The 15,073-nt window shown below is 36.9% G+C and overlaps 1 protein-coding gene across 3 annotated transcripts in view; it reads right to left on the bottom strand.

Moving 5' to 3' along the window:
* tmtc2b (transmembrane O-mannosyltransferase targeting cadherins 2b) overlaps positions 1-15,073 on the bottom strand; it is a 204,194-nt gene that overhangs the window by 104,881 nt on the left and 84,240 nt on the right. For all 3 annotated transcript variants that reach the window (XR_015514756.1, XM_087293007.1, XM_087293008.1), the window contains exon 2: positions 2,331-2,907. Coding sequence is in view for 2 of the 3 variants with exons in the window: in XM_087293007.1 (XP_087149133.1) it covers positions 2,331-2,907 (577 nt within the window). In the remaining variant the exon portion in view is untranslated. The remainder of the gene's footprint in view (positions 1-2,330; positions 2,908-15,073) is intronic.

The following is a 15,073-nucleotide window of genomic DNA, read 5'->3' as shown; positions in this document are numbered from 1 at the left end:
GCATTCAAATGTATTGAATAAAATACAAAAACTCTTTCAGAACAACTTTTACCTATTGAATAAGATTAACATAAACAATATTACAATTCTAGCTGATTAAGTTAAAGTTGTGGTCATAAAAAGAACTCTGATATTGGCTAAACGGATTCAAATAATGGTAAACCAAGTCCCGTTATTTTATGCATCAACCAACATTAACTAACAATGAACACTGCATTGGGTATAATATTTTATTTTTATTTTTATACATAATATTAGTTAATAAAGAATAAGTGAAAGTGCCTTGCAATGACAAAGATACATAATCTATTAACATAAAAAAGTTCAAGCTCACTTTTATCACATGGTATTTTTTTGTTATAATTTTTCAAATAATTCAGTTTGTTTTATTAAATAATATAGATGTGTAAAAGTATTTAAAAAATTAAAGATTCACTTTAGTGACTTTTACAGCAATTGTCAGGTAAAAGTGAAGGTTAAAGATCTGATATAATTAAACATATATAAATATACCTACAATGTCTATTAAATGTATTTTGAGATCTGCAAAAGACATTTAAAGGCGTTATTAAGAGATGCGTGTGTCCTATATTGAAATATAAAACATATATGAAATGACAAAGCACAATTAAATAACCAATATACTATATAGATATCCAGTATCAAAATATTTAATTAAATTTTTCAAAATAAACATCTACATATTAGGGTTGTCACGATACAGGAATTCGGTACAGATCGATACTGAAATTTTAAAAATGTCTATTTTCCGCTAACATTTAAGTGCTGTTGAGGAGGTTTTTAAAAAACCTCAACGCTCAACAGAAATGACCCTGTTTGGCCGTGAAGGTCATCGGTTCACCAAAATCACTGCTGTTTACTGCATATAGCCACAGATACAGGCACACTGGAGTGAAAGCTGCGATACATCAGCGCATCGCTCGTATGTCGTCTTATAGGCAAACTAGCAGATCAATTTGACTTTGAAACGCTCCAGTGTTTCTGTATCTGTGGTTACACTGAGTAAACAGCGGTGAGTTTGGTAAACCGATGATCTTCACAGGCTATCAGTCATTTTTGTTGAGCACATGAACACAATGGGAATTCAGTGCTGTTTAAGAACGTGCTCCACAGCACTCAAATGTTCGCAAGAAATTATTATTTTTTTATTTCAGTAACGATTGGTATCGAATTCCAGTATTGTGCCAACCCTACTACATATAACCACCCATATCTGACCCCCTATTTCATAAATATCTAGGGAGTTATCCCTCTAGTTCATTTCTGATTACCAAAAACAAACATTTTTTTTAGGGGGTGAAAAAAATCTTTCCCCTCTGGCATGAGAGGTCAATGGGTCTCTAATCTGCGGTCACATTTGTGCACACGTCAATATAGTTTGCGCTGACTGGATGAAGATTACGAATGTTACTGCATTTTGACAGCTGATGGTAAATCCTTCTGACAAGCCTGGGTTGAGCAAAAGTCGAACTGATAGTCAAGTGCTTGAAGAACAGAGATTTGCTCTAAGGAGCATGCCACTGCTGTTTGCAATCCTTCTAATTTCATTGATTTCCCTGTCCTGCTTTGTCCACCATACTTCACTGCGCACACGCACTGACTTCCACTGTTTATGAGTGAACACTGATCTAATTACCATTCTCATGTAAACACAATACATCCACATCATTAGGCATCATTAAAGGAGCATTCGCTTACGATTGCACCCTGACCATTAATAAAAGTACTTCAGAACGTCAGCCAGGCCTCTCCGGCCGCACTGGAAAATTTTCCAATTATAATAGGTTCATTAAATACAGGAGTTTACAGGGGACTGACTTCACCCGTGACCGGTTCGGAAGAATGGCAGTTTAAGAAAGCAAAACGGGTCATTGAGATTTAAAGAGTTCGTGTTTAGCAAACTCAAAATCAGGGCAGTGAGAATAACTGCAATAAGGTTACAGAAACTTGATGTGGTGCAGAAACATTTTCATGTAATTACAGGCCGCTGTGTGCTGCCAAGAGAAAACATAAACATCTCCGGCCAGATGCATGTATGTAAATACCCCAAACAAACACCAATTTTCTTTTGATTTCCCTTGGTTCGAGCATTTTTCTACTGCATTAGGAAGATAAAATGGCAGTTTGTTACGGTTCACTCAGTTGAACATACATGCCAAAATGTTTTCCAAATCTTAACTTGATAGAAAGCAAACATCAGACATGAACTTTTATACAAATTATCCACAAGCATACATGCGGTATTCTATATCCATCCACAAACCTGATACATCTATACAAAGCAGAGCAGAATAAAGGTTGTACTGTACCTTCTGGAAGAGAGCAGGAACCTGTTGCAGCTTCAGCTTGTGGAAGACAAACACATCATAGATGGCAGCCACAGCCAACACCGTCACGCCTTGTTCCTTCCACAGCATGCTACATGAAGCACATCCCAAGGTACCCAAAAACCACATCCAGCTCCATCCGTGGGCACTGCTTGTCCTCAAGGTACAGTGGCATATGTAGCAGCGCAGGGCCAGGAGATAGAAGAGAGCAGCTCCCACGTCTGCCCGACCCACAATGCCCGCAACAGCCTCGGTGTGGATGGGGTGAGCGGCAAAGAGAAGCCCAGCCAGCAGGCTCCAGCAACCCGACCCCAACAGCAGGCTTGAGAGGCTAGAGAACAGGCCAGTCGCAGTGCAGTGTAGAACCACATTGACCAGATGGTAACCCCAGGGATCTAAGCCACCGAGTGCGTAGTTAAGCCGAAAGGAGAGCGTGCAGAGCGGGCGATAGGACTTGTGACTTCCGCTGTGGGTGAGAAGTGTTCCCCAGAAGTCATCATAGAAGATGTTGATCCAGGGTGTTTCAGGGAAAAGGTCCTGGTTGGTCTTGATTGCTCGGCTGCGTGGAGAAAAATATATATATTTTTAAAAATCATAATGACATTTACAGAATTCAAAAAGCTAATTATAAACATTATCAGTCTCAAACTTAATGTTCTAAGGTCTGAAGAGCAAGGTGCAGGTGCACTTATGAAGTATCTGAATCCACTTTTGCTATTTTAAGCATGGGAAAAATGGTTGACAAATGGTCTAAAAGGGTTTTTTTCTCATTCTCTTAAAGAGTTATGGGGGTGTTTTGGGTGTAGCATGCTTTAAACCAGGGGTGTCAAACTCCTGGAGGGCCGGTGTCCTGCATAGTTTAGCTCCAATTTCTTTTAGTACACCTGCCTGAAAGTTTCTAGTATACCTAGGAAGAGCTTGATTACCTGATTCAGGTGTGTTTAATTGGTGTTGGAACCAAACTGGAACTAAACCCTCCAGGCCAGAGTTTGGGCACCCCAGCTTTAAACCAATCAGAGTTTCATCTACAACTCACGCTGAAAGGGAGATGTGATTCACTATTTACATGAAAAACTTTGTAAATGTAAAAACTGAATGCTTCAGTATGTAGGAAATTGATCTTCTAGTGTGCCAGATTTAGCAGAACATCAACAGAACTATCCAAAATAAAAGGACATTAGGATCTATGAGATCATGACAAGATCTTTTCGCTTACTGCCCTCATAGTTTTTTGTATACAAATGTATTGCTTAATTTATTTATTAATCATAAAGAACCTGAAACAGATCTGAAATTAACCTTCTGATCACCATTTAAAATACTATAACCAAACACAACTGAATGTGACTCATTAGAATACCCCAAGGGAAGAGTTTTACATGCACAAATTGTAGTACACAGCTTTACCAGGAGCAGGAATGGACACCTCTGACCGGAAGTATAATGCTTTGAAATTGCAACACTACCTATTTAATTTCTAAATATACCCTTCTACTAAATAAAGCAGTCCCATACTATTCAGTTTAGGAATAGCATGCAGTTAAACAATTTGACATTCCAAACATAAATGTTACTTTGCAAAGTAATATGTGCGAGGGTTGACTGGGACACAGTAAGACAGGAGGAAAGAAGAGGAGGGATCACTAATCACAATTTTCCTCAGTTTAAAAACTAATTTCAAGTACCACACCCTTGCCCAAACATAAACAAATGATCAACAGAGGGACAGGGACCTCTGTTTAGCCTTAAGCAAGAATAAAATTGTACCGATTCCTGTCAATCAAACCAATCCGACTGTGACAGAAATAGTTTATTGGCTATCCCAAAGAGACCAACAGACAAAGGAAAAAAGCTAAGGTGGAATGAAATGCAAGAGGGTGGAAGAAAAGTAAAAATGTGTGGTTTCCTGGAAGAAAGACTCTAAATGTGTCTGAAGAAGGTTTCGTAAAAGCATAAAGCTGTGCAGGGAACAGGAGGAGGCAAGGCTGAATATGCTCTGGAGGCCATAGATGCACACTGTGCCCATGCTGTCTGACTGCATTGCACCGCCCAACAAGATTGAGAGAGCCCTTAAGGCAAACAAACAACACAAACACGTGTAAACAAAGCAACTAGGCAGTTACGTTATGCCATATGCAGTCATCCATGCCAAAATCCATGTCATTCAAACCCTAGGCGGTGGTATCTTGCTGTGAAACAAACACCCTCTACCCCCTGTGATCGTGAATGTATGCATGCACACATGAACCAGAGTGTAATTAGCCTCCTTAGAGAGTGCAAGCATTGACATAAGCTGTAATTAAAACATGCAACAGAAAATATGTGACAACTACGATAACACCCCATTAGAGCGACTGGATAATCTGTCTTCACAAAAAATGGTGCCAAGAACTTGTAATTAACACGGAATAAAGACAAAGTGTTTAATGGAAACATGCTTACAAGTGAAATATGTGATGCAAAAAGAGCAATGGATCTCTGGCTGCAGAGCAAGCCAAACGTCTTTGATCATTTGCTACCATACTTGCAAGCACACTTGCACAGTTGCCAGCAGCAAACGCCTGTCTACCCGTTGTCCGTGAGAACAGATGGAACTGGGAAAAGCAAGGAGATGTTTCAACAGACCAAACTGCCAAAAAGAACTAGTTCAGGACGTGCTTCAACTTCTTGGTATAGTCTTGGGGGAAATTTTCAACAAGTTGCGTTGGACATGCTTAGTGAGATTCCATAAGAATAACAGATGCTTCCAGAGCTACACTTGTCAATGAAATAAAGCTCTCCGTCATCAGATGCTTTTCAGATCCCTGCCTTGACTTCAAATCTTTCACTTACTTGGCAGACATTCTCCCGTAGGTATGCCTTCTTTATTCTCTCCAAACCATTCGTCAGATCAGATCGTCAACCTTCCGAACAAAGGGATAGCACGAGAGCTATTGTGGCTCAATTACACCTTCGAATCAGTTGGAAGAACTAGCCAATTTACTGGATACTTTGGTGAGCCAGAGAAAACAAACACCATAGCCTGGAGACTCGACACCCAGCAGCTCAGACAAGACAACAGCATCTATGCCAGGCCCGCTTCTGAGATCAGCTTTCGCATAAAGTGTGAATCAGTAAGGAACACTTGGGAGTCTAGTGGTGGATTGTAACTGAAGATCAAGAAAAGCAAAGACTCTCAAATTGCATGACGAGTACATGAATTCTTGAGCCACTGCCTGATTCGGCTTGACAGCACCCCGAGGATGTCTGACTCCCTAGAATGATTCTAATTGGTGTTAGTGAGACAAATAACTTGAAATCTAAACTCTGGCATGGGCTGATACCTCTCGCCTGTAGAAGATGTAGACAGGGATTGAAATTAAGAGGCCACCAGAAGCTTTTTCACATGCAGGAGCACATGCTTGCTCTTTGACAACTCTCGAGGGACCAGCAGTATCACGCGATCCCAAAACTGGCCACTTTGCTTCATCTAGAGTCCAATCAGTGTGCCGGGATACTGTGACCACATCTGTCAAAGCATGTTTGCTTATCGCTCTATTCCTGCCATGACTGGCACATTGTTACATTTTGGCTGACCGCAGCTCTAATGAGAAGTGAAATCAAAAATAAGTCCTGTGTAATCTAGAGCCACGCTCCCTCAGACTGGGAGCAAGATTTAGCTTTGCGGCTATGAGAGGAACTTAAATACTGCGGTGTCGATCGCAGGCTGCGACCTCAATGTTTTCGGACAAGTACAGCTTTGCTACATCCAAAACAAAGGCTTATAATTTGAGCCAAAGGCAATACAAACTATGCAAAGTGTCTGGACTCTGGAATCAAAAGATACAAGTGATCTACTATGGTGCAACCATAATAATTTTTACTTATATATACAAATTGTATGGATATTTAGTCTCGAAATATAGTTAGCTTTGTGTACAAAGTATTTCTATTCTGTCAAGGAATCGAGGGCCTATGCATTACAACTTAAAGCTACTTTTTTAACATTAAAAAATGGTTCCAGATATTCTGAGACAATGCACAATGGTTTTCTATTTGTGCCAACAAGAGAAAAGAGGGAGGGAAAGAAGGGGCAGGCAGTAGGGAGATGTGTTTTTCAGTTTTGCCAAGTATGTGTCATCACCCGGATTCAGTGTCTGAAAGGGCCACAGTCATATTTTGAGTGTGCCTACAGAGAGTCTGTCCGGTCTGTCCACTCTGCTCTCCTGCCTGGGCTTTTGTCTATGGTTTCTTCCCATGAGAATGCCTGCAGGTCAATAACAGAATACCTTCCCCTTATGTGGTGCTTATGCGAGAAGAGCTCTCTGGGACAACAGCCTTGTTCCTTTGTGAAGTTTCATTAGGAAAAGCTGTATAGGGTATAAAAGAAAACGAAGAGGGAAATGAATTAATTTGTCAGAATAAAGGACCGAACTGTTGAGGCAACACCTTCCATGCTGAGAATCTCACAAAGTACATGTCTTTTAGTCTTTCATACTTTACCCTCTTTCAGTTTTTTTTTTCAGTAGTCCTTTTTTGTTCCTTTATTCATTCTTTCTGTCAAACTTCCCTTTGGTCAACCTTTTATTCATTTCATTTTTTTCACACGCATTATTCTGATCAGTCATTCTTTTCCATTAACTGATTTTTTTTATTCATTCATTGAACGTCCACAATAGCATGTTTAGATATGCATTGTTTTAATACCGGGGCAGCACTGTCTCCACACAGAAAGAAGGTCGCTGGTTCGAGTCCCGGCTGAGGGATTTCTGTGTAGAGTCTGTGTGTTCTCCCAGTGTTTGCGTGGGTTTACACCAGGTGCTCCAGCTTTCCCCATAGTCCAAAGACATGCGCAATAGGTTGAATTAAATAAACTAAATTCGCCATAGTGTATAAGTGTGTGCGTGAATGAGTAATGTTTCCCAATACTGGATTGCAGCTGGAAGGGCATTCGCTGCGTAAAACATATGCTGGAATAGTTGACTGTTCATTCTGCTTTGAAATAGAGACTAAGCCCAAGGAAAATGAATGAATAAATAAATGAATGAATGAATGAATGTTCTAATATCAGCTGCTTTAACCCTAAAGTACTTCGAGGGTTCACAATTAGATATTGCTTCACACTAGTAGTAGTTTTGGTATGCTGTCCTGGGAGAGAACCATGAGCTTGGAGATAATTTAATAGGTCTCGAGAGGTCTCCCTGGTAAAAGGAGGAGATGGGGTGGAAGGTGGGATTCTTCCAAAACGAAGATATGGCAGTAGGGTGCAATCTGTCTATTTAGGCTTGGATCAATCTAATTGGATTATTGCTGATTACAGATGAGAGACCAGCCGTGATCAATCATAGCACATGATCCTCTGGAAATTAATTTGCAAAAATTCACTACGTGAACATCCTTCTCATTTTGCGTAAATTATTTATTAATTCAAATGTATTGATTAAGAGAGAATAGGTAGGATCTCGTACTTGGCAAATGTCTCAACCTGGAGCCTTTTTAAAGTTTTAATTTTGGCTACTACAGTACTTATGTTGGTGCAATCAATCCGTCCTACAGTTTGTCTAATAAAAAACACTAAGATTTCTAGAGATCTATTCACATAAATAAATATGGTATACATGGCAGGCAGATTATGGAGGTGTAAAGAGTCTGCGCAAGGTTATCTTCTAAGGACCAGCGTCATAAATTTATTCATATGGGAAATAAAAACAAACTGTTGGCATTTCATTTTTCTTTTTACCACTTTACACAAAGAAATGTCAGACACTAAGAATTTCGCAAAGTGCTCTTTTGTGATATAAACTAAAAGATTTGACACTTTGAACCGCTGCTTGTTAAACAACAGAAAATCGACAACACGGTAAACCAAGTGAATGCATTTCAATATGTCAGTCTGGCAAGTTAGTAAAAATGTCAGCTGGTGTATTATTGAATTAGGGTCAGACAGAATAAGACGACAGGCTTTCAGTTGATGGGCTTCAACAAACAGTGAAGCAGATGCACATTAAAAGGGTCGGGGGGCTTTGCAGTCAGAACAAACCCTCACGGGCCACCATGAAATCAACATGGTCATGGCTGGACTTTGTTGATCTAGACACCACAATAGCCAAATTATCTAGTTTGCAACCATGTCAAAGCAAAAAAGCAAACTGCTGGTGAATTTTTATCTGCTTTTTGTCATTTCCAAAAAGAAAAGGAATTATATTATACATTTGAGCATCAATCAGTTTATTGTACCTTTCATAAACCCATTTCTGAACCATTTCCACACAATAATATGCACACATCAGCACCCATTTGAACTTTTTCACAGGCATGAATGAATCAATTGTCCACTAATGGTAAATCAATGAAAGCGCCATTTCCATTTAGCCTTTATTGACAAAAAAAAGAAGAAAAAAGCACACTCAGCACATTGACTGTTTCTGAGAGCTCACGCTAAATTAGCATGGGGAAAAAAAAGAGGAATGACTAGCACATTTTATTATATCATTCCATTCCTCCAGGGACAACTGTTTTTGCAGGATTTACTATTAGCCCAATTGTTTTACTATGTGAATAACACTGTAATTAGGTGATAATTAGGCTAATTAGATTAAGCTAGTATCAGTGCTAGCAAGACACTGTTTCAGTAAAAATATAAGTTTATTTTAGATTAGCAGCTTTCTAAAACAAGCCACAAACATGCTACATGCTAAAAGATGCTAACAACTCTCTGAAACATTTATCACATGGCTCTCTGGAATACCTGATTCCGATTGGTCAATCACAACATGTTAATATCAAAGTTTGTGTCTAATTGATAACTTTTGTGGCAAGTAGCCATATAATAAGTGGCATAATGAACATCTAGCCGGTTGTTTGAGAACGTTATCCCTAGTCTAATAATTTAGTAAACCCTATTAGCAATGTACAGTTACATGCAATGATTACAATAAAGCATGTAAGCAACTAAATAAAACATGTCATAAATATGCCAAAAATGTTCCAAAACATCTATTTATAATGACAAATTATATGGCCTGTCAACACTTTAGATTTTAATGTTTAAAAATACCTTTAAGCACATCTAAGCTAACAAAAAAGACAAAGTGGAAAAGAAGAGAGAAAAAAAAGAAAAATAATGCAAAAATGAAAAGGGAACACTGATGTCATTCCTTCCTCTGCTTCCTGTGTTCACAATGTCCATTTCAGACTTTACTGTAAAATGCAGAAGACTCTTTAAAAAAAGCAAAGGCGGCTTTGGTCAAAAGCGATCAGACAATAGCAGTTACACCCTAAACATCTGCTCTGTAACACTTTCGGCAACAGATTTTCCAGAAGGACTTTCAGTGGAACATCTGTAGGAAGATGCTCTTTCAATTCCATAAGGAATGTCTGCACTCCAATGAAAAAAAAAAAAAAATGTAGGGGTTAGCGATTATCACAAGGTGGTGTGAAAGCCAATAAAAGGACCAGCCTGAGACATACACACATATGTTAAAGTCTCATAAATCTGAGGAAATACACTTCTTTCCTTTCTCGTTGTCTTTTATTTCCAGACAAACATAACATTTTAAAAGGGACGTGCACAATTTTTGGAGGAATGAGAGGTATCTGAAAATATTTTAATTAAATGAAAAAAAAAAAAAGAAATCCTAAAACTCCTAAATATGTGACAAGCACTATGTGGCAAACCACTAAATGGCTCTATTTATTCTACTTTGTATTAAAATAGGAGCAAAAAGGCAGAATTTCTTGCAGTTTCTGCAAAATACAAATTTGAATTATTTTACAAAACTCTGTTTACAAATGCAATTTTAAAAAACAGCTCTGAAAAATATCATTAAAAACAGACCATGTGGAAATTCTCGGTTTCTCTTGATTTACGACTTGTGTTTGAGTCAAAATAATAAATTTTTTCTTAATTTTTTCTCAATTTTAATAAACAACGTTGTTATTTAGAACATGAAATGAGATTTTAATGTATAAAATAGGAAAGATGCCATGTTTTTAGACATTCATTAGACAAATAGACAATTAGAAATGTAGACTGCAGTGATGTAATGTCACAAGAATATTTGGTGTAATAACCCTGATGTTCAAACCCCTGGGGTCGGCAAACTTGGATACTTGTTGTTTTGATCGTATTCATGAGACAAAGGCAATTTTAAAAAACTGTAAAGGGTCTATTTTTATTGTTATATATTCATAATTACAACAAAACAATGTTTTTGTAAAATTAGTAAAACAGACGGGCATGCTTTCTCTTTTTGCGTCTTCTTTTAACATGACAGGCAAATGCATGGGGGAAATTTAATTTTAATTAGTTTAATTCATGAAACGCATACCTACACAAAGCCTGAAAGGTTCACTTTTAAATGAGTCAGTTATTTAAACAATGCCTACAAAACAAAAAAACAAGACAAAAAAAGCAAAACGAGACGAGACAAAACAAAGTGAGATGAAACAAAATGGGACAAAACAAGACAATTAAACAAAATGAGGCAAAAGAAAAACGAAATAAGACAAAATGAGAGAAAAAAATTTAACAAAATGAGACAAAATCAAACAAAACAGGGAGGCAAAACAAAACAAAATGAGACAATTAAACAAAACAAGGTAAAACTAAACAAAGTGAGAAAAAACAAAATGAGACAAAATGAGACAAAATTAAACAAAACGAGGCCAAACTAAACAAAATGAGACAACAAAATGAGACAAAACGAAACAACAAGGCAAAACGAAACAAAATGAGACAAAACGAGACAATTAAACAAAATAAGGGCAAAACAAAGCAAAATGAGACAAAATGAGAGAAAAAATTAAACAAATCAAAATGAGGCAAAATAAAAACAACAAGACAAAACGAAACAAAATGAGACAAAACGAGTCAATTAAACAAAATGAGGCAAAACAAAGCAAAATGAGACAAAATGAGAGAAAAAATTAAACAAAACAAAATGAGACAAAATAAAAACAACAAGGCAAAACGAAACAAAATGAGACAAAACGAGACAATTAAACAAAATGAGGCAAAACAAAATAAAATGAGAGAAAAAAAATTAAACAAAACGAGATAAAATTAAACTGAACGAGGCAAAACGAAACAAAATAAGACAAAAATGAGACAAAATTATGGAAAAACGAGACAAAATGGGACAAAACTAAACAAGACAAAACGAGTCAAAGTAAAACCAGACAAAACAAAACAATGATTCAAATATTTTAACAACAATCTGATGAAAAAAAGACATTCAATTATAATTAAATGACTGATTCAAACCAGAACACAAATATGAATCAGACCTAAACACTAGTAAAACGCTGTTAAGAAATGCCTGAATGAACTGAAATGGTAAAATTACAGTAAATTCAACTTCCACACACCCTCACAGAAGGTGCAGTGAAATCTGTTGAAGGAGGTGTGCAAGCTTTATACTGTATCGGGTAAAACTCTTTAAAGCTTAGTTTAGATTTCCTGAGGATCATACGGTGGCGTTATGTCCTCCTGCTCAGCGCTTCAGATTGAAAACTAAGCCACCTGTTTGGCAGTAATGTTGACACACGATACATCTTGCATAAAGGTTATAAATGTGCTGAACAGGGGGTTTCTGAATAGCCATCAAATAGATTGTTAAAACAAATGTACTGTTGAACTATATAAGAGGCTTGCCGATGGCCTGCAGTGGGAAAAGGAGAGTGTGGCTTTCGTGCCCTACAATGATGTGACAGTAAACACCAGAGCCTAGATGAAAACTCTTTGGGTATGTTGCAAATAGCTCTGTTTTATTCTCTTAACCTTTAAATAGTAAGAATAAAAGTTCTCACTCAGCACAATAAAACTGAATCTCTTACAACCAGTGAGTCAAAGCTTCATTATAAAAATAACAATAATACCAACAACATAATTAATAATATTAATAATAATTATTAACAATTATTATTATTATTATTATTATTAATAATAATAATAATGCAAGTGAACGTTATAAAATATAATAAAACGGCAAATAACTTAAAAACAATTCTAATCAATGTTAATTGAATACAATATACAGTTAAAACATTTCTACGTATTCAAACTCCAATTCCTTTCCCAGTACTGGGTTGCAGCTGGAAGGGCATACGCTGTGCAAAATATATGCTGGATAAGTTTGCAGAGCATTCCTGCTGTAGCAACCCCTAATGAACAAAGGGAATAAGCCGAAGGAAAATGAATGAATGAACAGACACACTCCAATTTCAGATTTAGGTAATTTTTACTTAGTAATAATCATAATATTAATATTAATAATAATAATAATAATAATAATAATAATAATAATAATAATAATAATTAATTAATGAAAGCTTGTAAACATTTTACTGTTTATTGTTTTTAATTGATTAGAATTTGTATTATTTTGTCTTTTTGTTGCCTATTAATAATAATAAGAATAAATTTACATTGTTAATTTACATTACATTTTTTCATTCATATTACTTAGATTCGTCAATCATTAAACAATCTTAACACATAAAAATTTAAAAACCAAATAATTTATTACGTTCATGCAATTAGATTCAATAATTTTTACAATAACAGTATCCTGTGCATGAATATAGTGTCCAATATAGTGGATTTAAAATACATTTAACATGCAATAATAAAAAAAAAAAAATAATAATAATAATAACAATCATCATCATCATGGAGAACATCTTTATAAAATTCAAAATAAAGGTTACAAGACAAAACAAAACAAAGCAAGACAACCAAAACGAGACAAAATTAGCCAAAACAGAACTAAACAAAATGACACAAACAAAATGAGACAAAGCGAGACAAAACGAAACAAAACAAAATGAGGCAAGACAAAACAAGACAAAATACAAAACAAAATGAGACCAGACAAAATGAGACAAAAAAACAAGACAAAACAAAATGAGACAAGACGAAACGAGACAAAATAAAATGACAAGACAAAACAAAATGAGACAAGACAAAACAAAACATTACAAGACAAAGCATAACAAGACAAAACAAAATGAGACAAAACAAAATGAGACCAAAATTAGACAAGACAATAAAACAGGACAACAAAATGAGACAAAACAAAATGAGACAAGAGAAAATAAAACAAGACAACAAAATGAGACGAAAATGAGACAAAACAAAACAAGACCAAATGAGTCGAAACAAAATGAGAAAAAACAATACAAGACAAATCACTACAAGATCAAACAAAATGAGACCAAACAAAACAAGACGAGACAAGACAAAGCAAAACGAGACGAGACCAACAAGACAAAAAAATTTGACAAAAAATAAATAAATAAAAACTAAACAAAAACATAAAAAATTTATAAAACAATAATTAAAAAAAATAACAACAAAAAACACACTGCCACTGTTTATTCATTCATTCTCTTGTTGGCTTAGTCCCTTTATTAATATGGGGTCGCCACAGCGGAATGAACCGCCAATTTATCCAGCACATTGCGGATGCCCTTCCAGCCGCAACCCATTTCTGGGAAACATCTACACACACACTCATACACTATGGACAACTTAGCCTACCCAATTTACCTGTACCGCATGTCTTTGGACTGTGGGGGAAACCGGAGCACCCGGAGGAAACATGCAACGTGCAAACTCCACACAGAAACGCCAACAGAGCCGAGGATCGAACCAGCGACCCAGCGACCTTCTTGCTGTGAAGCGACAACACAACCTACTGCAATACTGCTTCGCCTGCCAATGTTTAAAAAAAAAAAAAAGATCAAACCTACAGTCCACTGCCCATCTTTCTCTTACTCCCCAACAACAAACAGTCCTTCAAATTCCTCTGATTGACAAATGCTACTTAGCTCAGACAATGAATACAAAATGTCATCCATCCAATATCAATTAGCCTAATCTGCCAAACGTGTCCTGCTCTGTGAATCCTCTGCTTAAACAAAGAGCCTTTGTTTTATCCGGGGTTTGACCCAGGTCTGAATCCTCAGCCCACTCTCTGGCCGCAGTACACAGACCTCTCAACAGGAGGCTGTTTGTCACGGCTCCAGTGTAATAAATTAGCCGGACTTTGTTCCTGCATGTTTGTGGAGCGTCTTTGTCTTCCGGCAGAGCGAGAGAAAGAGAAAGAGTGGGTGACCTGTTCGGTGGGGTTTGTGTGCAAGGCCTATCCTGACCACCAATGGGATGGTTTATCATTCGAGTGGCTCTTGTTGACCCACAGGGAAACACGTGGGAAGAAAAACGAGGAGAATGACATGGAATGGATGAGAACCAGCTGAAGGAATGCAGAGAGGAACATGTGGTTTGGGGAAGTCACACAAAAAAAGGCTTTAGATGGGAGCAAACGTATCACAACCACTATAGAGCAGAGAGATGAATTGTTAAAAGATATGCAATCTTGATTCAAACACCTCAGATTTACTGTATTATTAATTGATAAGAGTGTCTATGATGCCCTTGACAACTAGGATCATGATTGAAGATTTAAATGCGTTATTGTGCTGGCATTATAGATCTGTGCAGGGCTGAATTTTTAGTCCTGCTTCCGCCAGGTTTTATTCCGCACCCCGATCCGACCTGACTTAACTTTCTAAAGTTAGATCTGGTTTTAAAAATATCACATTAAATTGGGTATTACCAAAAGAGAGAGAAAACAAATAAAACTGTAGGTTGTGCAAGGATTGTAGGCTAAATCTCAGTTTTGTTTGCCCCTTTGTGATGAGACATGAGTGTCGCCTTAAACAGTGATGTGCGGTGAGGTTTG

This window comes from Danio rerio, chromosome 18, assembly GCF_052040795.2.
Source record: "Danio rerio strain M-AB ecotype USA chromosome 18, GRCz13ab, whole genome shotgun sequence".
NCBI lineage: Eukaryota > Metazoa > Chordata > Actinopteri > Cypriniformes > Danionidae > Danio > Danio rerio.
This window is presented reverse-complemented; position numbering and strand designations above follow the sequence as displayed.